This window comes from Cotesia glomerata, linkage group LG4 (assembly GCF_020080835.1).
Source record: "Cotesia glomerata isolate CgM1 linkage group LG4, MPM_Cglom_v2.3, whole genome shotgun sequence".
Lineage (NCBI taxonomy): Eukaryota > Metazoa > Arthropoda > Insecta > Hymenoptera > Braconidae > Cotesia > Cotesia glomerata.
In genome coordinates, this window is record NC_058161.1 from 27,390,518 (window position 1) to 27,418,475 (window position 27,958).

At 28.5% G+C, this 27,958-nt stretch overlaps 1 protein-coding gene across 2 annotated transcripts in view; it reads right to left on the reverse strand.

Annotated features, from left to right (window-relative positions):
* Nucleotides 1-27,958, reverse strand: part of LOC123262506 (complexin) — an 84,657-nt gene that overhangs the window by 14,200 nt on the left and 42,499 nt on the right. The window contains exons 1-2 of one of the 2 annotated variants that reach the window (XM_044724755.1): nt 25,791-25,893; nt 12,841-13,004 (exon numbers count right to left, since the gene is read on the reverse strand). In XM_044724755.1, the coding sequence (XP_044580690.1) occupies nt 12,841-13,004; nt 25,791-25,803 (177 nt within the window). In that variant the 5' untranslated portion in view covers nt 25,804-25,893. Of the gene's footprint in view, nt 1-12,840; nt 13,005-25,790; nt 25,894-27,958 lie in introns of those variants that run through there. The other variant, XM_044724754.1, reaches the window with a different exon arrangement.

The window sequence follows — 27,958 nt, forward strand, 5'->3', positions numbered from 1 at the left end:
ATGGAATAATGCGAGAAAAATTGCACGAATTAGGGGAATCTTGGAATAATGTTTCACTTTATTTTTATTACTGAAAACATCAAATAGCGATAAAAAGTGATGAAACGGAAGAAAAACAAGACTATAAGTTCAGACAATTGATGGAAAATTATTGCAGAAAATAAAAAATGTCTTGCGATAATCATATCTTTGGGTGGTAGCTCATGAACAACAAACTCGTGTTATTTTTATTGTATTGCTATTCTATTTTAACTATGTAAATTGTTCGCGTTTACAGAGAAATAAATTTAGAGAATTTTATTGAGAAATATGCATTCGAATATCTTGAATTTTTTTAGAGTTATTTTTTGATAAAAAGCAAATAACTTTACTGTTTGCATCAAAAATACTTGCAGAAAAATGAAATAGTACTTTTTTTTATTCCAGTTTTATAATCAAATATTCTGCGATCCATAAAATAGATTGGACGCCATGGGGCAATTTCCGAAGTCGCGTCATACTTCTACTTAATAATTAGAAGACACTCATAGTTTCCATTGAATTATTTAAGAAACTATTTACTTATGTACCTATTGTATATTTAATAAGTTTTCTATTAATAGAAGAAACTTGAGATTTGTATATGAGAATCACGAGTTCTCGTGACTATGCACATATTTAGAAACACGACGCTGAATATTTGCGAATGTGATTTAACTGTATTGTAGGTAAACAATACGTATTTATACAATGAGTCAATGTTCTACAACAACAGCTGATTAGGCCGTTGCAGTAGCGCTAGTAGTTATAACTTTAAAGTCATTAATGTTTTCAATTGTCAATCAAGTGTCCTTTAGTTACTCTAAAGTATAAGTATTATCATTCTGCAGTGCTAAGCACAAAGATGGTTTGCGCAAAACCAGTAATTTGAAAAATTTTTATTTTAGTTTTATGAATTATGCTTTACTGATTGAACTATTCAAGATTCAGCATTCAAGTTTTTAAGGTAGTTCGATCATAAATGCAAAATTTTAAGAAGTTTTCAAAATTTGAAATATGGGTAATAGAATACGCATTAAATGTACTGTTAAAATTTGAAATCAATTTTTAAAAAAATTGACCATACCAGAAATTAAATAATTGTAATTAGAAATGACATTTTAGCATAGACAGTATGGGTGGAGAGTGAGAAAATCACAAATATTAATGGTTAATGCATTGAAAGGATTTTAAGATCGCTTCAAAAAACGGATACCTGTTAGGATAATATTCTTGAAATAATCCAAAGAAATTTTGAAAATTTTGACCATGTAGTTTTTTTAGAAATTGTTAATAAACTGGCTAGTTAAACAAGGATAACTAATAGTAAAAGCGCATCCCGGGAAAAAATGAATTTGCCTAATCATATATAGTTATATATAATCACTTATATATAATTAGACCTGAAAATTGGCCAGATCTAATCATACATAATCATATATAATTAGATATAATTATTTCTATAAAAATAAAAAAAATTTACCGTGAGCGGGGATCGAACCGGGGACCTGACTATTTAAAGACTAACACACTACCCGAGTGCCTACAAGACTTACTGGAATAGAGAAGTTTGAAATATCTACAACTAATGAGAATCGAATATATAATCGATTTTTATAAGTTAAATTAATTAATACAGTTCCATTATTTCATCCACAAAAAACTATAGTTTAAAAGATTATTAATCATTGGAGTAGCAGACTCTGAGATGAAAACAGAGAACATTTTATAGTAATCACAAAATGCATCTATAATTATATATGATTCATATATAATTATATATGATTCATATATAGTTATATATTATTCATATATAGTTATATATGATTCATATATAATTATATATGATTTCCGTATAGTTACAGTGATATTGATAGAAGGATTTGTTTATATATTTAATGAGCTTTATTAACTGTTAATAAGTGATTTTTTAACATCATGGGATTTAATATATATTTATTACCAGTTAATAAATTATTTATTAAATACGATTTATTAAATGTTAATAAATATTTGTTAACAGTTAACAAATATTTATTTAAAATCAAAAGCAAAAATAGCAATTTTCTTTTGACATTTTTTATAACCCGACAACTGGGATACATAACTGTAACACATGATAATAATTCAAATCACTAAATAAATTAACGTTTAGAATATTTAAAAATTTAAAAGATAATTATGAGCTGTGATAGAATTCGGTATGTTACAATAAACGTTATTATAAAGTAATATAACACCGGCACACAAAAAAAAAAAAGTTGTCTGTACTTGGGACGCGCCACATATATTCCCATGTAATTTGACCCGCTGAACCCGAATTTGAGGTCCGTTTGGCCCCTACACCCTAGGATTTTGAGAAAACTGTAAAAAACCGAAAAAAAACGGGAAAATTGGGGGTTTTGGTGATTGAAAAATTTTTTTAGATTCTAACTATGCATGATTTTCATGTATTTCGATCTGCTTTTATACTTATCTGAAGTGTACTCAGACCAGCAGCCATTAAAGTCTAAGTAAATCCCGAAAAACCCATGAAAATTGCGAAAAAAACAAAAATTCCCAATATTGTGATAAAAAATGTATTGAGCTAAATATATGATGATTTTCATGTAGGTTTATCGACGACATATAAATCTCCAACTTTTATAACTCAGACGTCTCGAAAACATCAAACAAATGTGCAAAAACCCCGAAAATTGGAAAAAAATCAAATGTAATATAATAAAAATCGAGTTATTATTCAAAATAAATAAAAAAAATCATATCATTCGATCTGTGGTGCATAAAAAAAAAGTATTTCGTCTTAAGACTTAAAAAAAATTAATTTTTCGGAAAATATCATCAAAACCCTTTGGATTTGAATTTTAATTCGTTCTCCGCTTATATCTCACCCTTTTATCTTCAAACGTCCTGCATAAAGGGTTTCTCTTTCGTTTCCTCTCTTCTTCGGGTAAATCTCTCTTCAGAGTCCAACAATGATCTACCATCATATTGACATCCACTCATGTTTTGATGGAATGTTTCTTCTCTTTCTTCACTGAAATTACCAAGATTTTCAGGAAAGTGTGAAAGATGAGATTGTAAATAGTGCAATTTTGTATTCACATTCCCTAAACAATTTCTAAATACTTCCTTAAAACTTCCCCAAGCTGCTCTCTCAATCTTGTGCATCTCATACTCAAGATTAGCATCCTGGAATTGAGTCCGAATTTGGGGTACATAAAAATTCCTTCTTTCAATTTATTGTCACTTATAGCTGGAAATTTTTCGTCCAAGTACTTAACACAGTTGCCATTTTTATCGAGAGCTTTGACAAAATGCTTCATAAGGTCAAGCTTGATATAAAGTGGTGGCAGCAAGTACTTGTAAGGATTAATGAGAGATTCTCGCATAACGTTGTGAGAACCATGATTCAAATTCTTTCTTGTTGGCCGTTCTTTTCTACTGTAGGGAATTTTCCGATCGTGACTATCCTACAAACATACAAGAAGGGATATATTGTGAACCAGATTGTTGGCTTAACTAGTGTAGCAATTTTCAGATCACCACAAACTTTTCAATGATTTTTGGTCAAATGAGCTACTGGAGTCGGTGCTTTGAGACTTCGCTTAGACAAAGCAATGAAAAACTTTCACTCCTCGTCCTGAAAGTGTTCGGCTTTAACTCATCAATCAAACTTCTTACATCTGAACAGTCCACTAATGAATTTTCGCCGTTTTAAAAATGTTATCAGATTTTTTTTTTCCCTATCACGATAAAAATAAGCTGTTGTATTTTTAGTTAATAAATTTTTTTCTTTAAGCTGATGTTTCAGGGTTTTCACTTCTAGGAACTTTTGGGCTCAGAATCGATTTCTTGCTTAAATGCTTGTGCCTGTAACCAGGGCACCTCCACGTGGTGACGGCGGGCAACAGGACCGTCTGGCATAGTCCCTGGGTTAACGGCTTGAATGCCGTCATGGCAGGCACAAGTAATAAGTGTTTTACGATGCAGGGACCCGGAATCCCAGTATCGGCGTCTGGTCAGAGTGAGAAAGCAGGCTCGCAGGCGTCGTCATCAAGTGACTGCAGCTCTTCATTAGTGGGTGACTTGGCTTCTGAAGCGTTTAATATGACAAGAAGTGTCTCTCACATATGTAACAAAAACTCCAATTGCTTCTGTTACATATGTGGAGAATTTGAAGTAACGAAAAGTCGTAGATCTTTCTCAAACAAATTGAAAAATGTCTACGAAACCTGCTTCGGTATCCAGATTACGAACTGGGGAAGCAACTTGGGTACCACATTCACTTTGCAATCGGTGTCACACGATGCTTACTCGTTGGGGAGCAGACGAAAAGTAAACAGTGCTTGAAATTTTCAAAACCTGTGATTTGGTCTGCACCAACGAGTCAAAACTGCTATTTTTGCACGACGGAAGTTTCAGGTTTTCTTCGACAACCAAACATAAAATTCAATATGCCAACGTAACATCAGTTGTGCCAGCAGAAAAAGTTTTGAATGTCGAAAGAACCTGCAGCTCCTGAACCAGTGAATGAACATGAAGAGATGGAAGTTGAAGATAACTTTGAAGAAATCGATCCTGAACCCGAAGAGATCCATTCTGAGGATGAAGAATACATCCCAGTGGTGTTCCTAGAAGTAAAGACCCTGAAGTCTTCGATCAACTTGAATTGAATGACCTTGTACGAGACTTAGGACTATCTAAGGTAAAAGCTGAACATTTAGCCTCAGCTTTAAGGAAAAAAAATTTATTAGCTAAAAATACAACAGCTTATTTTTATCGTGATAGGGAAAAAGAGTTCCGGAAGTATTTTACAAAAGACAGCGAAAATTCATTTGTGTACTGTTCAGATGTAAAAGGACTGATCGATGAGTTGAAGCCAAACACTTACAAAGACGAAGAATGGAGGCTTTTATTGACTCCTCTAGGCGAGAGTCTTAAAGCTGTGCTTCTTCATAATGGAAACTTATTGGCACCGATTCCAGTAGCTCATTCGACTAAACTAAAGGAGACTTATGACAATTTACAGGTTGTATTAGATAAAATAAACTATTCAGAACATCAATGGAAGGTTTGTGGTGATCTGAAAATTGCAACAATATTGCTAGGCCAACAATCAGGGTTCACAAAGTACCCCTGCTTCTTATGTTTGTGGGATAGCCGAGACCGAAAAGAATCATTACATTCAAAAGAATGGCCAACAAGAACAAATTTGAATCCTGGTTCTCACAATGTTACGCGACAATCTCTAATTTATCCTTCCAAGTACTTGCTGCCCCACTTCATATCAAGCTTGGCCTTATGAAGCAATTTGTCAAAAGCTCTGGATAAAGATGGAAACTGTTTTAAGTACTTGGGCGAAAAATTTCCAGCTATAAGTGACGCTAAATTAAAAGAAGGAATTTTGATGGACCCCAAATTCGGACTCTATTCCAGGATGCTAATCTTGAATATGAGATGAACGAGATTGAGAGAGCAGCTTGGGGAAGTTTTAAGGAAGTATCACAGCAATTTTTAGGGAATACGAAAAGTGATAACTACGCAACTTTAGTTGACGAGTTGTTATACAACTATAATACTTTAGGTTGCTTAATGAATACAAAATTGCACTATTTACATTCTCATCTTTCACACTTTCCTGAAAATCTTGGTGATTTTAGTGAAGAGCAAGGTGAGAGATTCCATCAAGACATTAGTGTGATGGAAAAACGATATCAAGGAACGTGGGATGTAAATATGATGGCAGATCATTGTTGGACTCTGAAGAGATTTACCCGAAGAAGAGAGGAAACGAAAGAGAAAGCCTTTATGCAGGACGTTTGAAGATAAAAGGGTGAGATATAAGCGGAGAACAATTAAAATTCAAATCCAAAGGGTTTTGATGATATTTTCGAAAAAAATTAATTTTTAAGTCTTAGGACGAAATACTTTTTTTTATGCACCACAGATCGAATGATATGATTTTTATTTATTTTTGAATAATAACTCGATTTTATTATATTACATTTGATTTTTCCAATTTTCGGGGTTTTTGCACATTTGTTTGATGTTTTCGAGACGTCTGAGTTATAAAAGTTGGAGATTTATATGTCGTCGATAAACCTACATGAAAATCATCATATATTTAGCTCAATACATTTTTTATCACAATATTGGGAATTTTTTGTTTTCGCAATTTTCATGGGTTTTCGGGATTTACTTAGACTTTTAATGGCTGCTGGTCTGAGTACACTTCAGATAAGTATAAAGCAGATCGAAATACATGAAAATCATGCATAGTTAGAATCTAAAAATTTTCAATCACCAAAACCCCCAATTTTCCCGTTTTTCGGTTTTACAGTTTTCTCAAAATCTAGGGTGTAGGGGCCAAACGGACCTCAAATTCGGGTTCAGCGGGTCAAATTACATGGGAATATATGTTGCGCGTCCTAAGTACAGACAACTTTTTTTTTGTTGTGTGCCGGTGTAATTAATGAAAATAATTTATAAAGATGATTTTTGTTTATAAGCAATCTTCATATCATATGACATTGCAAGTGAAACAAATTCACTCAACAAAATATTTATTAAATATAATCATTGAAAAATTCTGCATCTAATTATATATTATTATATATTAATAAATGTAAATTTATAATTTATATTTGATTAGATATAATCATATATAGATTTATATATAATCATATATAGCTCTAGATAACTCAGGTCTAATTAGATCTAAACATATATAGATTTATATATAATCAAATATATATAATCAAATATAGTTCTATTGTCATCCATGAACTAAGACTTTGGTGTATGTAGTAGTACCTAAATTTATAAATACCTAAATATATATAATTACAATTTCTAAAACTAAATTACAAAACTAAACAAAAAGGTCTTGGTGGTAGAGGTAGGCTTACAGGAAAAGTAATAGACAAATTAACTGTGTACTATGGTTTATCAATACGTCGTCATTGCGATTCTATTGAAGATGTGAAATCTGCTATTATGGCAACTTTTACCACTATGGTTCGACTGATGAAAATCCGAATCATGATATGTGTCCCAAAGGCGAAGATTCTTGGTGCTCTTACCAGCGCGCTGAAGCAAGTGGAGAGCTTGATACTTATACTCAAGATTATTCTCCCTTACCTCCTGATGTTTTAAAAGCTATTAAACCGATTTACGACGATCTCAATAATGATAATTTACTTTCAAGATGTGTAGGTGGATTCAATCAGAATAATAATGAGAGCTTCAACCAACTAGTGTGGAAAATATGCCCAAAAACCGTGAATACTAGTTCTACTATCGTACAAATTGCTGCATACATAGCTACTTGTATATTTAATGAAGGTACAAATTCATTATTAATGATTATGGATACCCTAGGACTTAATTGTGGGTCTAATTCCCATCGGTATGCTGCAAATTGGATGCTGCACGTGTGAAAGTGGCAGATCAGCGCGCCAACGACAACACTCGGGAAGGCAGAATGCTTCGTAGGCAACAGCAAATTGATATTTTGGAAACTTCCACAATGGCTGAAGAACTATTATATGGCCCAGGAATAGATGACTCGATGTAAGTAATTTAATAATTCGTATTTCTGTACGTGAATCTAGTGTGAAACTTTAAACGCGTTTTTCTCAAAACTATGTTTTTTGAACTGGTGACAACTGTAACTCGAAAACCGCTCAGTAGATTTTAATAAAATTTATACAGCTTTTAGAATACATAATAAACTCGGGCCTGATCGAAGGATTTTTTTTTTCAAAAATCTCGATTTTTAAGACCAATTAACTGTTGATTTTTCCCAAAAATCTAGACAAAAATTTCCTGAGGCCGCCATTTTGTTAATTTTTGAAAAAAAAAATCCTTCGATCAGGCCCAGGATTATCTATTTATAAAACTAATTTTTTTCATCCGATTGATTTTAGATGAATCTCCAAGGACTTATGATTGTCACCGCAAGGACCTTTTTTTGGAACTGGGTCAACACAGACAGCTATAACTTTGGAAATAAAATTTTTTTTTTTTTTTGAAATTTTCGTGACTTCAAGTCAAAACATTGTATAATAATGCCATATTACTACTTTTGTAAAATAACATGATTTAATAGCAAAAAAAAAAATACTGAAAATTCTCATTTTTTCGTGCCTCTGACTACCCCTAACCCCTTAATGTATACATTAAAATGTAAATATTACATTTTATAATGTAATTCTTATAAAATCTGTAATAATTACAATCTGAAACTGTAATTTTTCCAGTTTTCTATACGGAGCGCCACGTTTACATTATATAATGTAATTTTTTCATTTTTTTTTTTCCGTGTTCTAAAATATTTACTATTTTTCTTAATTATAAAGTAAAAATGATAAAACTCCGTAATGTCATGCTTAAAATTCATTTTTTAAAACGCCACCATTTTTATGCTTATACAAACAATTTATTATATTACTATAGCGCTTTTAACGATTTTTTGAGGTGGTTAACAATTTGAGGACACCTTCGTGGTAAAAATACCGTTTCGTGACAACCTGAATTTTCTTTATACACGTAAAGTGAATATAAAAGCGGTATTGATTAATAATTTAAAAACATGTTTGCATATTAATTACGCAAAATATTTACTCACAGTGTATTTAGATTCTAGAACTTAATACTTTTAGAGCAGTAAAGTGGAAAAAAATTTTTAATCAACTATCGATTGAAATTCGATGAGTACCACCAAAGAAAACGAATAAAAAGTAAACAAACAAAAACAATAATCTAACAACAACAATGAAATACGAGTTACTAATTAGTCTGAAAGCACCGTTGTCTGAATAAACAACTCTGGGTACTATCCATTAAATAAATATCTTGTTTTATAAAATATCCAGTAGAATATTGGGCGTTACATTAAAAATCGAGCAAGAAAATATCTAAAAACCGCATTTTACGGGACAAAGACCATTATAAATAACTATCTTCTAATTAATCCCGTGAGTATTGATTAATTAAAAGCCCGAGTAACGGTTAATAATAGTAGAAGTAATAATAATCCGATAGTGAGATAGTGACGGAAAAATAATTGTATCAGCTTGGAAATAAAGCGTTAACAAAGAAACAAAAGGTTCGAAAAAAATTAACAGAGATGGCGGTTTTTTAATTAGTGCTTTGTTCACTTGTTCGGAATTTTTTTACTCGCGAGTCGGTTTTAGTGTAAAATTTTTTCAATAGAAAGTTTTTCGCATTGTTTATAATATTTTTCATACTTTTCACGTGACATTGTTAATTAGTTCGCGAGGATTTGTCAGCTCAAATCTCAAAAAATTTAATTTATCAAGTATGTGAATCTTCTCAAGGCCTTACATTCTCTTTTTGTTCTTAGAAAACTGTGTCAAATTCCGTTAAGGAAATGCAACGACGCGTTAAAAAATATTGCAGTTTAAAATTTAAAAACTAACGTTTTGAAATAATTCTAAAAATTTAAAGCTTGAAGTAATCAAAAGTGAACTAATTGGTAAATTTTAGAAGGTTTGAGCTCAGAAATATCGAGAACTGTTTTTGAATTTTTTTTTTTGTTGACTAAATGACTGCCGAGATTTACAGATTATGAATTAAAAAATTTTGACTTCATTATTTATTGATATTGCTAATGATACTATACATAGTTTGGGTACTTTTGAAATAAATTTTAAAAATAATAGCGCTATGACAGGATCAATTATAAATAATTAAATGGACAAATTAGACCAAACAAATTTATAGAACCAAAAAACTATTCAAAACTGCTCCAAAAACTTAACATAAAAAATTGAATATCACTAAAAAAATATATAAAACCGTGAAAAAGCATAAATTCTTATCAAAACCTTTCTGATAATACCAAATTTAACTATAGAAATTCCTTTCAAAATAATAATATGCTCGTCACAAAATTTTCTTTACTCTTTCAATTTTTTAAATCATGAATGATTATCATTGAAAAAATATCAAAACCAATTTACGATAAAGATATACTCGTTCAAACAATTTTCTTAGTTTCTTAATTATATAAATTAATTTTTGACATATAACCACAGTCATATGTATAAAATAAAATAGATAAATAAATGACGTTTATCGCAAAATTCGAATCTATTGAGACTACTTCGAAAACTTATTGTAATAAATTAAGTATTGCTGAAAAGCATATGAAACATTGAAAAGGCACGAATTCAGGTCAAGACCTTTCCAATGATACTAAATTGAATTTAAAAAATTCATTTTATCACATAAATATACGCTGGAGACAAAAATTTTGTTTATTTTCTCAATTATATAGATTAGCATTCTATTTTGCACAATATTGTGATCAAAAAACGAATTGTAGTATTATAATTCGAAAATGAGTAAATAAAAATATTTATTAATTAAAGATATCCTCAGATTCGGTAGAATCTGGCGCCAAGTTCCGTTCAAATCCGTTGTAAACGGAGCGCCAGACTACCGAGTGTGTTTACTGTACGCAGAACGGTATTTCGAGGTTGCAAAATTTTATTTAATTCTACGGTACTTCTTGTTCCTAAATTTTATATTATATCAGTAATTCATACTTTATTTTACTGATATTCAATTATAACAATTAATCTACTTGAAATTATTAAATTTTATCAGCACAAACTATAGCAAGCTCAAAAATTTCGATCGTGACTTTTTTTCGATGTAAAAAGTGACATGCCACAGACTAAGTAATTCGAGCCATATTAAAGCAAATTTTAAGGGAGTTGGGAAAGAACGGATAGGGGAAAGGGGGGACCTACTCAGTGGGAATTTTTCCGTAATTGAAAAAATAATCAGACAGCCCAGACTGGGAATCGAACCCAGATCTCTCGGTTACGCGCCAAGGGCTCTACCAGTTAAGCTATCCGAGACAAGTACTGACTACTTTATTCAGTCACGTATATAAGACCCACCGAGCAAACAACGCCACCGTCCATCTTACGGTAAAGAGAATGCATGGGAATTCGAGAATGCATGGTAATAGTCCAATAGATGGGAAACTACAGTTAAAAAATAAATTTCACAGCTTGCATCTACACCCGCCAGGGTGCGCTGCAATTATTTTTACATAAACTGTAGCTTCAAGGGGATAGTTTGCTATGAAAAATGCAGCCAACTTGAGATTTAAGTTGGTACCAATTGCAAATTTTTATTATAATTACAAAAAATACTGAAATTCGAACAAAAACAGTTTCACTGTAAAAAAAATCGCGCCAAGTCCACGTTCATAAGACTATTAAGAAAAAACAAATTTTTTTTTTCTTTACAAAAAAATATAAAATAGAAAAATTAAAAAATCCAAGTAACCGATATGATTGTATATGATTTTCGGAAATTAAAAAAAATTTTGTTGTAAATTTAAAAATTAAGAAAAAAATTTTGGAACGTACTTGGTGTGCGTCATTGTGTATTTCAATTTTTTTAAAGTCCTAGTAAATAGATTTTACGAATTTCATGAAAAGTAAAATATTTTGCAACCACGCACACTAAATACGTTCCAAAATTTTTTTCTTAATTTTTAAATTTACAACAAAATTTTTTTTAATTTCCGAAAATCATATACAATCATATCGGTTACTTGGATTTTTTAATTTTTCTATTTTATATCTTTTTGTAAAGAAAAAAAAAAAAATTTTTTTTTCTTAATAGTCTTATGAACGTGGACTTGGCGCGATTTTTTTACAGTGAAACTGTTTTTGTTCGGATTTTATTTTCAAAAGTATAATGACCACCAGTCTTATTTCCAGTTTATTTTTAAGAAAACAAGAAAGTCATTTCATTTTTTAAATTGAGTACCGAAATAATTTATGGATTCAAGATGTGCAATTTTAAGCCGCATTGCTTTCAACCATCAAATCGTCAATTTACCGTAAAAAAAAGTATTTGTGAAAAGCAACCATTAATGACACATTAAAAATCCATACAAGTACTGAAATAAATTTAAAATCCACAATAAAAGTACTTTAACCTCAAATCATAGGGATTTCATAGCACTTTTATGTAACATTATAAAAAAAAGTATCGAAGGCTATAACTATAAGCATCTAATCACTTACTATCACTCTTACCTCTCAACGTTATAGTATTTTTCCTATAAACCGTACTACTATAAGCTAACTTCTTCACCGGAATTACGACCCAATAACATAACCAATACTAAGTTCCGAAATCCGATACATTGTAATATCTAATTCCGGTATTGATTACTTCAGTTCAATAAAATTCGTCGGCTATAATACTTGACTGACTTATAATGGATGATAAGTGAGAGGCTAATGAAATTTGATTGATTAGGTGAGAATATTTGACGATAATGATTTGATGTATTGGAAAGGCGGAGAATCGACTTTAACCTAAATTGGTAAAATTAGTTGGAGCGTGTGTTCAAGAGCGTACTTAAGCCCTAACCTAAAATTTCAACGTGTATGATGGAGAGCATTAGTGGAGATGTAGGTGTAGATTGTAGAGAGACAACTGTATTGGTAATGGTGAAGTATATACTTTATGGAAAATGTCAAAGAAACTTTTGATGCGAATTTAGTTAAATGCTGAGGGTAAAACTGTCAAAGGGACATAGCGCAACCCTGAGGATATTAATGGTCAAAGCAATGTATCGCGATACTGTATTCTCATCTCGCTTTTGATCTTTTTTACACTTTTTTTACTGCTCCAGTAATTAAACTTTCATGAGCTAGTGAAATTCCTACGTCAATCCGCCGTGATAGTCACCCTTCGTACTCCATATTTAATATTTAATATCCAATACATAATAATTATTCAAAATAATTTAAACTTTACCTTATCTCGGATTTCTTGTCGCATTTTTTCCCTCTCCTCCTCCATTTTGCGGTGCTTTTCCTTACGTCTCTCTTCAGCTTCCTTAATAGCCTCCTGCCGCTCTCTCTCGGCCTCTTCTTCCTTTTCCTTGTCATCTTCATCGCCACCCTCACCGCCAACCGCCCCTAAAAAAAATTAGCCAAACAACGGAATATGAGTCATCTGCTTTTTTTTTCTCGATCCTTAATCCCTGTTGAGGATTACCAACAAAATCGCTTGTTCGTAAAAAACGTTTGCTTTTTATTAGTAAATTCATTATTGCCGTGAAAATTGATTGATAGATTAAAAATTGAGGGACTTTAATCAAATGTCAGTCATTATTCATTTTCAGTGTAAATTTAAGTAATCTTGTCCTATTAATAAGAATTCATACGGAAGCATGGATTTTTGTGCAAAAGTTGATAGTGATTTTTTTATTATAATCTACATTAAATAAAATATTTTCTCAAAAGTTTAGTCTTGTTTTAAAATATTTAGTTTCCGTAACTCACAAAATTGAATCGCCAACAAATAAAATTAACTTTTGGATTATGTTTCTTAATTTGAATCAAGTTTGAAAAGAAAATTTTTTTTTGGTTCAAGTAAATAAGGACAAAAAATTCTTGAAAATCATTTTCTTGATTCAAAATTTCTTCTTTTGAATTACATACCATATCTTTATCTTCTACTCCGCTGGATTCTATATTTTTCACAGTAGTGGGATGACGTCCAAAATCTTATATCATGCAACTAACCCAGCTTAAGAAGCTATCCGTATAAATTTAATTATCTCTCGAGAACAAAGTAGTTTCTTAAAACTTTTTTGGTAGAATATATTTTTTTTTTTAATGTAGTTTATTATTTTTCCCCTGGTATACGGAAAAAAAAAAAAAAAACTGTAACCTAAAATTATTTATTAGATTGAACTCCAATACATGTTACTTAAATTATTTTCAGTTAAATGCGGGTTTAATAGTCATCTTAATTCAATTTAACTTAGAAAACAGAAAAATAATTCGGACAGCTCGGACCGGGAATCGAACCTAGATCTTTTGGTTACGCACTAAGAGCTCTTCCAGTTATGCTATCTGTGGCATCGTACAAGAACTTTCAGTCACCTAGTAATTTTTTTTTTAACACGATAACAAAAAAATATTTATTAAAATATACTCCATATAACTATTTATCAATAGTTACTTTAACTAATGCATAGTTCGAGTAACTACAAAAAAAACAAGTTTAAAAACCTACATTTTTATACTTGTGATATCATTCAGCTAACTATGCACTTTTCTCTCAGTGTACCATATCTTTATTTTCTATTTCGCTGGATTTTACATTGTTCGAAATATAATAGTAGGATGGCGTCCAAAATCTTATATCATGCAACTAATCCAGCTCAAGAAGCTTTCCGTATAAATTCAATTATTTCTCAAAAGCAAAGAAGTTTTTAAAACTTTTTTTTCTTGAATCAAGTTAATTATTTTTCTTTTAACACACGGGAAAAAAAATTACAATTGTCATATTGTAATCCAGGACCAGATTTTCAATATGCTCACTTTTATAATCTTACATTTTAAAATTTACGATGTTACATCGTGAAAATTTGTATAAAAGTAGTCAATATACGAATTTTTACAAATGATTCGACTCAAATTAAATATTTCAAAATTTGAGTGGAATCTTAGAGAGCATAATTTTCTTGATAGGTTTTTTTACTTATTTCTAACTTACAAGTAAATAACTATAACAAGCCTGTTAAATAAAAAAAATAAAAATGTCTTTTTAACGCTATTTATACGTACCTCAAGCCAACTGCTTTAAAATTGATAAAATTTACTTAAATGCGTGTGTACGGGAATGTTATTAGGAGACGCGGTGGCATTTGGGGCCCGATGGTTGTAAGACGTCAATATCTCTCTATCGAGGATATTCGGCAAGTGAAGCGCGTGTGTAAGCTTCAAGCTTCTATTAATGGATGTCACCCGCGAAGATTGACCCAGTAACGACCTTGCTCAACGCAAACCTTGCTCCTCGACCTCGTTTGTTCGATGACCTCCAAATTAGTCCCAGAGAATCCCAGAGTGATGCTTGGCCCTTTAGGGATTTACCGTCAAGCTTATTTTATTTATATTTTATTATTTATTGCAACAAAACAATCTCCAAATAATTTTTCCAACCCAAACAAAATTAATATTTTTTTAATCAGCAGAGCATACGATAAAAATGTCAGATTATCACAGGCATTGTAGATAGAGTGTTGTTTTTTATTGATCCCAACCCCGATATATTCCTCGAGGAGACATAGGAAAAAAAAAAAAAAAAAAAAAAGGAAAAACGGATATATAGAATAGAAGAGATGGAACAACAGTTTTATCGACTACAGACATATATTTTTCAGATGTGTGTGCATGTATTTCAGTATCTTCTGTACTGGTTTTAGTTTAGTCTATACAATTGAAAAACAACGTTGACAAATGATTTCCATCAGCCAACCTACGACATTTTTCTTTGTCGATAAAAAAAACTAACCTAAATTTCACGGAATTTAAATTCCTTTTTTTTTTTCTATTCGGATTTATGAACATAAATGTGATTTCTCAGCGGATAGAGATTTATCCAGTAAATGGTAGTTTTTTTTTTGTTTTTCTGAAGAGTGCACTTTGAAACGGTGAAAAAATACATCGATTTCGAGTTTAAAACTAATATTTCATGTCATAACTAATGGAGTTATAGGTTTTATTCAGCAAGTCTTTGTTCGCTCGAAGATTTAAGAGCCTAAGTAAATAAATCTTTTCTGGACTTGTTCGAACTTTTGTTGGCTTATTTAAAGATGTAAATAATAACTTTATCTCGACTGCAGCCGCAAAAAAAAAACATTTCTGGGTGATGTTCGGTCTTTAAAATACTGCTATACAATTGCCTACTTATCAAACCGGCCTTCCGAACCCGTTATAGAAGTGTTCTAGAAAATGGATTGAAAAATAAAAATTTTATTGTGTCTGCTATCAAAAATTAAAAAAAATTGGAAAGTTATTATTTTCACCCCAATTTTTTTGTTTAAATTTTTTTAAATAAAAAAAATTTATCGGTTATATGAAATTAGGCTTTGAAAACTTTTAAATGTTTTAATCCACAGATTCGGTAGAATCTGGCGCCAAGTTCCGTTCAAATTCGTTGTAAACGGAGCGCCAGACTACCGACTATGTTTACTGTAAGCAGAACGGTTTTTTGAGGTTGCGAAATTTTATTTAATTCTACGGTACTTTTTTTACCCAATTTGTTTATCATAACAGTAATTCATAATTTATTTCACCGTATTAATTAATTATATTCACTTATAACAATTTATTTACTTGAAATTATTAAATTTTATCAGCACAAACTATAGCTCGCTCACAAATTTCGATCCTGACTTTTTTTTTATGGAGAAAGGTCAGCGCCACAGACTAGATAAAATAAAAATGTGTAGTAATCCTCCTATAGATACGCAACTACAGTTAAAAAAAGTAATTCACAGCTTACATTTACGGCCGCCAGGGTGCACTGGAATTATATCTACATAAACTGTAGCTTCAAGAGGATAGTTTGCAGTAAAAATGCTGCCAACGCGAGATTTAAGTTGGTACCATTGTAAATTTTCATTATAATTACAAAAATACTAAAATCCGAACAAAAACAGTTTCACTGTAAAAATCGCGCCAAGTCCACGTTCAAAAGACTATTAGGAAAAAAAAAGATATTTTTCTTTACAAAAAGATACAAAATAAAAAAATTAAAAAATCCAAGTAACCGATATGATTGTATATGATTTTCGGAAATTAAAAAAAATTTTGTTGTAAATTTAAAAATTAAAAAAAAAATTTTAGAACGTACTTGGTGTGCGTCATTGTGTATTTAAATTTTTTTAAAGTCCTAGTAAATAGATTTTACGAATTTCATTAAAAGTAAAATATTTTGCAACCACGCACACTAAATACGTTCTAAAATTTTTTTTTAATTTTTAAATTTACAATAAGATTTTTTTTAATTTCCGAAAATCATAAACAATCATATCGGTTACTTGGATTTTTTTATTTTTTTATTTTGTATCTTTTTGTAAAGAAAAAAAAATTTTTTTTTCCTAATAGTCTTATGAACGTGGACTTGGCGCGATTTTTTTACAGTGAAACTGTTTTTGTTCGGATTAGAATAATTTTCTGTAATCTCTAACTTCTGATTAGTAGATATAAATTCATATTTTTTAGTTTTAACAAGTTTAATTTGTAGTGATCTTCCCTCAAAAATTTAAAATTCGTTATCGATTACTTCAAAAAGTTATTAACAATTAAAAATTAGATTCTTAACATACAACCTTATGACTTATTTCCATTTTTTTGTATTTAAAATTATAATATTTATATTAATAAAGTAGATACCATAACAAATAATGTTTGAAAAAATTCTCGGAGTCATGTAGTTGATACAAATGCATCATAAACATAATGTTGACGAACGTTTAAATTAATTATTTATCTTTTTATTTGCACAATTAAAATTATTTTCGTTCATATTTCACCGCACTGAAAACAAGCACCTGAATACAGCTGATTACATGGTTAAAAATGAAAGATTTGTCAAATTTAATAAACAACAAAGGTGGACGTCAAATCAACGACTAATTTATATTTATTGATTTTTTAAAATAGATGCTTAGAAAATATTTTAGCAAAATGATAAAAAATTCTAAATCATTATAAGATTATTGGTATTCTTTAAAATTTTTTTCAAGACCTCAATAAATTTCATAAAAAGTTAGTGCTCATTTGACTCTAGTATAGTGCATGAGCGTTTTTAATTTTTTTGTGTCCTCAATTTGTAACGATCAAATATTTTCTTCTGCTACGAAAATTTTTAAAATTGAACTTTTTTGTTGATCCAAAAATTTCAAAATTTTACCACTCTTGTAAGTTAAAACAAATGTCACTACAATTTTTAAAATAAAATGATAATATTCTTATTTTATTTATAAAAAACTTCGATTTATATTTAAGATTAGACTTTATGGAAATTGACTCTTAATTGATTGATTAACGTTCTATGCATTTGAAACTAGTCCTTACACTGAGCTTACTTAAATGAGAAAAATTGTTCTCAGAAAATTTTTTCTCAAATTTTGTTCCAATAGAATTTTTTTGATTGATTAAAAAACAATGAAATTTCTTTGAAATTTGTTGAATAATGAATGCCTCCAAATTTGTATTTGTATTCAAATAATAGGAGAAAAATATATAGTTTTTAATTGACAGAAATAATTTTGATAAATTAAAAAAATCTCTTTAAACAAAGAACAGGTTTTTGATTTTTAAAAATACTTTTCACCAATATTTAATCTTTCTCTGTCCTTGAAATCTAAAAATAAAATAATGGAACACTGAATTTCAATGTAGACAGACGAAGATAGATATCTTTAAACTCTCAGGCTAGAAATCTATAATAGCTGAAAATTTTATCGGATTGCAAAAATAACTTTTATAAATATAAAAGTTCAGGTTTTCTTCTCAGGAATTTCTTTCATGTTCTACCTTTAATTGTCCTTGAATTTTAAAAATAATGCTTCGCATCGGTTATCAATATACGTATTAAGAGATGATAATTTTTCAAGAAATACAAAAAATAAGAAAAATTTATATTCTTTGTTCAGAAACTAGTTTCTTCTTTCAAAATGACAATAAATATCATTTTTTGTCAACATATTTTGATATAGATTTGAGTGTATGCACTGATAAAAAGATTTATTTCTATTGATTAAGATTTAGTAATAGTTACTAAATGATTTAGTTACAAATCTTTCATTATCACATACTTAGTAATAGTTACTAAATTATTTATTACAGCCCATTTATTTCCACCAAATAAATATTAGGTAGTATTTAACAAATTATTTATTGGTACTTAATAAATCGCTTAAGTATTGGTATTAAAGAAATTAATTTTTAACTAATTTTAGCGTATAACCTAATTTACTCAAGTTAAATCAAAATAATTAATTCTAAGTAAAATATAAGGCATTATAAAGAAAATAATCTCATTAAATTATCATTTTTTATTTGAGATATTTATAAAATTAAAAATTAAACAAGTTTTTAACAAATCAATAATAGACAAATAATAGACAAATATCACATTGGAATTAAAGCATAGCCGACAATACTTACCACAGATATATTTAGTAACTACTACTAAATATTATTTGGTGGAAACAAATATCTATTTCCATATAATAAGGCTCTGTTTATATTAATATAATTTATTTACAATAAAAAAAATCATTTATTAAACTGTAACAAATAATATTGATGCATAAAAAATATTTTTTTCTTCCAAATAAATGACTAAAAACTTTGTTACTAAATCAGTTTAGTACTCCGTACTAAATCCTTCTATCAGTGTAGAATAAAATTATTCTAAATAATTTTCTACTCATTATCTAAGTTTATTAAAGCATTAATTTCTTCAATCAAAACTAAACATCTGGAAAAGAGTGAAATAATGAAGAAAATATTCTTCTTTAATCAAGTAGTTTTTTTTTGCAAAATTGATGTGAGTTAACAATAATATCAAAATTTTGAAAATTTTTAATTTCAATAACAAAAATTAAAAAATAAATGTTGAGAATTATGACTAACTAACAAAAAAAAAAAACTAAACTTGCAAACAATTAATCTTTTCTTCTATAACCATTGAATTTCAATGGTAATTTTTTTTTAAGTTATTCTAAAATACGATTTACAACCACGATAAATTTTTGCTTATTCACAAACTCAAGCTTAAAACAAAAAGTTTATCAGATAAAAGAATTTATTGCAGATAAAAACTAGTTATTTACACGTCGACTTATTTTTTGCAACGAAAACAGTTTCAAAGCCACTTTTCACCTTAATTCGCCCAGTTTAAAAAAACAAATTTTTTTATTTTTCTTAACTTTAATACCAACGTAGCAATTTATTATTACTGTAATTTACATTTCTACTGATATAATAAAACGCGATAAAACTTTTCTCATTTATCTGAATATTGAGCTATTTATTAGAAGCTACTTCAGCGAAAACGGATCCATTTAACCGTTTTCATAAATTTCCCATTTAATACCTTTTACTTTCAGTGTCCTAAAACCCGCAAATCGATTAGCAATATTTATATTTATCCATCTACAAATAGATATTTCGGATAGATTGTAACCGAGATTCCGTAATCGACATGCCCTCGGATAACGATCGCACCCCTCCCACAACTTTATTATGTCTTTACCGTATTTCTATATCCGTCTTGTCACGAGCTGGTTACTTGACCTAAATAAAAAAAGTTAAATGAAAAAATAGCAAGAAAGCCTATTAACTTTTCTTCTCTAACTATTTTTTCTTCTACGAATTTAGCTCCTGTGTTCTCATACTATGTTCTATTTTTTTTTATGTTTTATCACTTACGTAATGTGCTATTAGATAAAAACTTTGCTAATTTTTTTTAAATTTATGAATTACTGTGGATTTTATTTTTATACTCGTATGTTGTTATTAAATATGAAGAAAGTTTCTGTAATTATGGAATTCTTCAAACTTTTTTTGGGTTCCTGTTTTCTGTGTAAAGCAATTAACAAACCGCATTAATTAAAATAAATTATAAAGCAAAGCTAGGTTGTTTATTTACTTTTGAAGGGTTGTGAGCAAATAAGAAGAAATAGCGGGGTTCAAAAATTGTTTTTTATTTCCGACGTGTCAAGGTCAAGTATTTTCTCAACTTCAATTACGTTTATTTTTTTTTTAAAAGGTCTACAAAAATAACAATATTAATGATAAGTATATTATCTTGAATATCTTTTACGGATTGATATTTTTGACACTAAAATTACAAATTTGAAAGCATTTTATTAATCAAAATACATTAGTAAATTTTAATGCTATTATTTAAGATCCAAAAATTTATAATTAATTAAAAATAATAAAGTTTATCATAATAAATAAATAGGTATACTCTTTTTATCCTAGATTTAAAAAACTAAAATGAAATTCTATCTACTGAATAATAAATAATTTTAAATATTAGCTTTAACGATTAATTAAAGACACTCAAGTCCATATTATTCGACGCGCCTGACAAAAAAAATTTCAAGTTGAAAAATTGTATAGGTATACCGATAATACTGAATAAAAAAAATGCAATTCGGCTACACCCGATATTGAAAGGTAGATTTCTCATTTTTTGCAGAGTAAGAGTTGATATTTTTGAAACTAACTTTAGAGCCTTCTTGAAATTTGTAAACGTAAGAAAAATTATACATTCAAGAGTGAAAATTGTAACACATAAATTCAAAATGATTACATCAAATTTAGGATGAAATTTACAGTCTATTTATCAATTATAGTTTTCAATTTATTTAGAAAAATTTCGCAAAATTTTGATTTTTATGGAAATGAAAAATTTTTTCAAACATTCTTAACTTTGGAACTAATGGACCATTTTGGCCCATTTTTGAAATTGTAAAATTTTATTCAAATTCTAACGAGTTCTTCTGCAATAGATAGATTTCTAAAAAACCCCATTTTTGAATCAACCATATCTTTGGCAAAAACAAGAAATAGTCAATTTTTTAATTCTAATTCAACATTACTTTTCATACCTCTAACATTTTGAAAACTTTGCTTATTTTGAAAAAAAAATATTTATTTATTATAATTCCTAAAGTATTATAAAATAAAGTTAGTTACTACCCACTGAAATAACAGAACGTTACTTTTTAATATATTTTTTAATTCAATTATAAAATTTCAGCATATACATTAAATTTCACTAAAAAAAATTATTATGAGTCATAAAAGCTTTTAATTTAAACTCATGAAAATTCATAAAAAAATTAAAAAAAAATAAAATTCCAGCTATGAAAAAACGTATTTTAACTAATAAAATATTTAAATAAAAATTTAATTACCTATTAATCAATTAAAGTTCTGAAATTCGAATTGTACTTATTCTTAACAAGTGTTGAAAAATTTTTAATCGGATTGCGGTAGTAGACGTGACCTCAACTGTTTATCAAATTAAAAAGAAATTGAAGTAAAATTAAATAACAAACTTTTAATAAACTAGTTTGTTAGGAAATATCCTTTCAGGTGCGAGTTATCAGAATTGGTGATTGGGTAGCTGGAGTGTCCGTCCAATTTCACTTTTTTCTTCATTCCCTTTAACATCCCTTTTCTCCTTTCTCTTCACTCGAACTACAATTTTATTTTTTTTTATTCTGGACTAGATTTTCTCTGTCTCTTTTATTTTCTCATCATCTGCATTTTTTTTCTCATTTCACCCACCCACCTTTTATTTTACACATCTGACTCATTCTTATACAGTTTAAATGCAGATTCAATTCCCACAAACCGATTTCTGCAGCTGCCAATCTCTTTTTTATCAGTTTCTCGTAAACTTAAATTGTAAAAAAAATACCTATGCATACTATTTATTTTTAGATAAATTCGTTCGATATATATGTTTCAATTTTTTTTTTTTTTTTTTAGATACAAAATGGAAGAGAATTATTCGTTTTTTCAGATGAATAAATTTTTCATTTTATGAGCAAATATTTCGTCAAAATGTGAAAAAACGGATGAGTAAAATAAATCAAATAAAGAAATAATGGAAAAATATTGAAACTTCCAAATTGAAATACTTTTTGGAAAAAAGTGAAAATGAAATTCGTGAAAGGTACTTTGACGTTGATTTAATTTGTAATTGACGGTATAACTTAGTCTAATTTTTCCAAATTGGTTGCGAGCTTTTAAAAATATCAAAAAATAGTTACTGATGTTAAGGTTTGGTTTAAAGTAACTTTTGGCAACACATCATGTTTAAATGCCGGACATTGGTTATGATAGCTTTGAAAATAAACAATAATTTTCATTATCAAATATATCATTTCAATGAAGTCTAGAATTTTGTTCAAGCACTCTACAGATAGTTTATAAAATTATGTTCATCTTGAGAAAAAAATATGGTTCTCTGAACTGAGAAATTCTAGTTAAATACGATTGGATTTTTCAGCCTTCTAATAATTTTTTATTAAACACGATAACAGAAAAATATTTAGTAAAATACACTGAGAAAAAAAAATTTTTGTCTAGAAAAAATTTCTCGGCTCAAGAATCGTTTAAAATAAATTTTGGTTTTTTGACAAAAGAATATCAATATCTATCTTGATAATAAAATATTGGCATTAATTTTAATAGATTAATAAACGAATAGGTTCACTTGAATTAGACAAAAAATAATTCGATTAAAGCGATCAATTCTTGAGACAAGAAAATATGTTCTTGAAAATGATCAAGAATATATATTTTTGTGACAAGAAAATTTTCTCAAGAGTACTTTTTTTTCTCAGCGTATAATCTAACTATTTATCCTTATATTATTTATAATAGTTATTTCAAATAATGCATAGTTTGAGTGACTACAAAAAAAAGTTCAGAAAACTATACTTTTATACTTGTGAAGATATCCCCCACGAAAAAAATTTATAAATAGAATATAAAAAAAATGTATTTCATTTTATACCCAAAATATATGTGAAATATATTTGAATTATATTCAAAATATACTTGCATATATTCCAAGTATATTTCAAATGTAAGCAAATTATATTCGGTTTACTGAACTTTTGGCCGTTTTTGGTATATGAGAAATATATTTCAAATAAAAGTAAAATATATTATTAATGTATTTATTTTATATGATAAATATAAGTTATGAAATATAACCGGAACATATGAGAAATATACTTACTGTGTATGAAAAATACAAACTGTAAAATATATTCAAAATATATCCGAATTATAATTTTTTTATATGAAAAGTATAATGAAAATATACGGAAATTATAGTTAAAATATATGCGTCATGAGTCGTGCAGTAGATAACTTATTCATATAAATGAACATTGGTTCTGGTCAGTTTCTAGTGCATCCAAAAATTTCAGACATTTAAAATTTTAGTACATATTTCAAATATAATTTTCGTATATTTGTTATATAAACAAATTATAATTCGAATATATTTTGCAGCTTATATTTTTCACATACAGTGAGTTTATTTCTCATATATTTCGATTATATTCCATAACTTATATTTATCATATATAATAAATATATTAATAATATATTTTAATTTTATTAGAAATATATTTCTCATATACCAAAAACGGCCAAAAGTTCAGTAAACCGAATATAATTTGCTTACATTTGAAATATACTTAAAATATATGCAAGTATATTTTGAATATAATTCAAATATATTTCACATATATTTTGTGTATAAAATGAAATATATTTTTTTTATACTCTAATTATAAATTTTTTCCGTGGAGGATATTTTAGCTAACTAAGCACTTTTCTATTAGTTAAATGAATGATTATGTTTGAGATGTAAAATATTGATTTGATATAACAATTTAGTGAAAAATAAAAGTCCAATTAAATAGCAATTATCGATGAATTAATAATTTAAGTTTTGTTTTGTTTTTGGTTGTATGATCAGTCATACACCCCAAAATTTGTTCAATAAAAAAAAATTTAATAAATCCCGTATTTCTTGATTAAAATTTTCGATGCAGAGTTTTAATTATATACGTTTTTAAAAGTTTTCAATTTTTAATTACTTTGGATCATATTGCATTTGTTAACAAGCAAAAAATGAGTTTTCTAGGTTTCAAAAATCTCTCATTAAAAAAAACTTCAGTCCTAGAAATTTTTATCTATCAGTTTTAATTACATACGAGTACAAAAACTAAACCTCCACCTCTTTTAAAAAATGTCTGGGAGATTTCTCACATTTCCTACTTCCGATCAGCCGCGCCCAATAAAAATTCAATTTCCTCCTAAAAAAAAGTATCACCTCAAAAAAAGCAATTCCCCTTCAATTAAGTCTTAATAAATTACTAATAATTATATTAAATCGTTAATGTAATTTCAATGGCGTCGCGGCGCTACATCGGAATCGATCGCATCGCTGCAGCAGAAACGGTAATATAAAATGACGTTGGCTGTGGACTTGCGCGGATGATGCTGTCAAGAGGCTTCATCTTGTTCGAACAACCAGAAATAAAAAATTGAATATCGTGCCCCTACCTATCACTCTCTCTTTTCTTTCCTTTCTACCCTTTACCTCCCCGTATAAACGAAGAACCAAGAATAAAAAGACAACCCTCTTAGTTATGAAAAAAGAGTTTCCTTTATAAAGTATTTATCTTTTTTTCTTTCTGTTTATTTTCCGTAAGCGGATATAACTCTATTTATATTTGTTCCATACGTCCCGGGAAAACTTTTACAGATACTTCGACAAGTGTAATCAAGATCTATTCATTTCTTATTAATGTATACAAACTTTGTACAAGAGCTATAATATCAGCTTATAAATTATTCAATTCAATTTTCTTCATTATTATTATTTATTTATTTATTTTAACAGTATTAGAAATAATAATAAAGATAAGCAAAATTGAATTTAATAATTTCGATGTTCATTTTTATTATTTTGATTATTATTTGTACTGTAATTGTATTATTAATAGTTTGATAATACTCCGCGTATTATAAGTAATTACGAGTTGTTGTATCAAACTTGATATTACTTGCAAACAATCCTGACTATGACATTAATTACTGACATTAATAGACACTTTGTTGTCCTACCCGTCTTAATCCCCGTGCAATTAAATCTAACAGTTTAATTACCATATTCTCCGATGAGTTTCTGGTGTTAAAGAAATAAGAAAACAGACACAAAGAAGAAATAGAAACCGTATAAATATGTGTAAAAGAAGAAGGGAAGAAAGCGTAGCAAGCAGTTGTCAGCATAAAAAACAAATATAAAATATTTATCTTTTTTAATAACTAACACGTTCAAAAACATACCCAGTATATCCATGGCAATAGTGTGCCTGCGGTCGTGTTGGTGCCGACAGTAGTACTGCCGTGATATCAGTCAGACGTAACCGGTAGCATACAAATAAATTTAGTGCGCATGCCGCACTGCGCATCTTATCCCTACTCTAATTTCTACGCAACTTGCTCTATCCCCTCCATTCGAGCTCGAACACTACCGAAGAGTTCTAATCCCCACTCCCGGTAATTTACCTCCACCTTTGTCTCCCCACTTTGAGATTAATTTACTTCTTTATTAAATAAAATTTTTATTTACTAGTCTTGTATTAGGGAATTAATTAGTCATTTTAAGACGAAAATTACTTTATAGCCGTGAGTGGTTTTTTTTATATGAGTGGAAAGAAAGAGCTAAGGTTATATCTTTTGTTCTTGCTCTCATTTTTTTTTGTTTCGTGATACGTTTTTTTAGTGCTTTTCTTATTTTTTCTTTAGGTATTCACCAGGCTTGATAAATATAAGCGAGCGTTGAATAATGCAGCGGATGTGTTATATACCCGTGAACCAATGAAAGAAGACATGAACGAACGACCTGAGTAATCTTGGAAACACGATGAACACTCTTGTATCACTGATTTCTGTAAATCTTATATTCTTCTTCAAGAATAAACTAGATCCTTTTTTATTATTTCCGTACGAGATTCAGTTTCTGTTCCGACCAGAGGGTATTTTTTCAAAATAAGCGCCTGATAGAAACTTTATAGGCAATTCTGTTCTGTTTTTTAAAGCAAATTGTGATTTTTGGGACGAAGTATTCTTTAAAACTATTTCTAGTTATCCGCAGATAAAATTTGTAAGAAAGAGGAAATTTTTTTTTTTTTCTTGAATAATTTATATTGAGCAGTTAGTCAGAAAAGAAAATTTTGAAGTAATGTCGACTTAGAATTCCAAAACTGACTATTCCCTAATTATTCCATCATTTTTCAAACGTTTGATTGATGATTCAAAAAAGTATACAATTTTTTGTGTCATACGAGTCAAATGAAAACAACTTTCGTAAGTTTAATCAATTATCACGAATAATTATTGTTCAATCGGAAGAAAGTTATTTTAGTTTTTTAAATCCTTTTCATCTCTCGAAAATTTATTTTTTTTAAATTAGAAAAAAATTTTTAAAAATTGCATACACAGACAAAGCCTAAATATTTGCTGAGTAATACTGCTCTTTAATTTACTATTCCATTAGATTGTACTTGATAGAAAATTTTTAAGATTAAATTTAAAAAAGAAAAATAATTGTCGGTTGATGATATTTCTTCTTTTAATCTTTGAAATTTTTCTTAAATTATTCATTAATATTTTATCTAAAGATATTATTCAAAATTTCTAAAAGCTAGTTTGAATTCAAGCCTAAATATTTCCTGCATGTTGTGATAATTTTATTCTGAATTAAAATTTGTAGTTAGTTACAACAAAACTAAGATAAAAAAAAACTACATAGATTTATAAGTGCACATTTTATCATTTTGAAGTCATCATAAGCTTTTCTGTCTAAAATAATAGTATTAAGTTGTACTAATTTATTTTGACTAATAATACGCTTGAAATCACATTCTGTCCCGATCCTAAAAAAACTCGTAGTTTAAATGTCAAAAATATCAATCTGTGGTTCCAATAAAATAAAGATTTAAATTCAAAACAAAAGTTGTGTTTTTGAATGTTAGTTTTTTTTTGCATAAATTTGAAGTTTTCATAGTAAAAAAAATTTAATTCTATTTAGGGGTTAAAAAAAAAATTAAAAACTACCTCTAAAATCACTTCTTTGAAAATATCTCGAAAACATGCGAAGATATAGAAAAAAATTTTTAAAATCGTCTCCGATCACTTTTAACGTATTTAGAAAAGAAACCGAGATATTTGCAATAGACAAATCGAATTTATAACTCAGCCGCACGAAATATTAAAAAAATTTATTCAAATCGAAAAATGTAAATTTTCCAACTTTTTTCGTTTTCGTATTTTATTTATTTATTTTAAAGTTATAAACACATTTATTTTTCACACAGTAAAAAATTTTGCGTCATTGCGTCAAAAAAATGTAGTGTTAAAAAATTTTTGTTTAATATTTAATACTTTCTTGTGTTCATTCAAGAAAATTAAAAAATTTAACAAAAGTTTTTAACGCAATGACGCAAAATTTT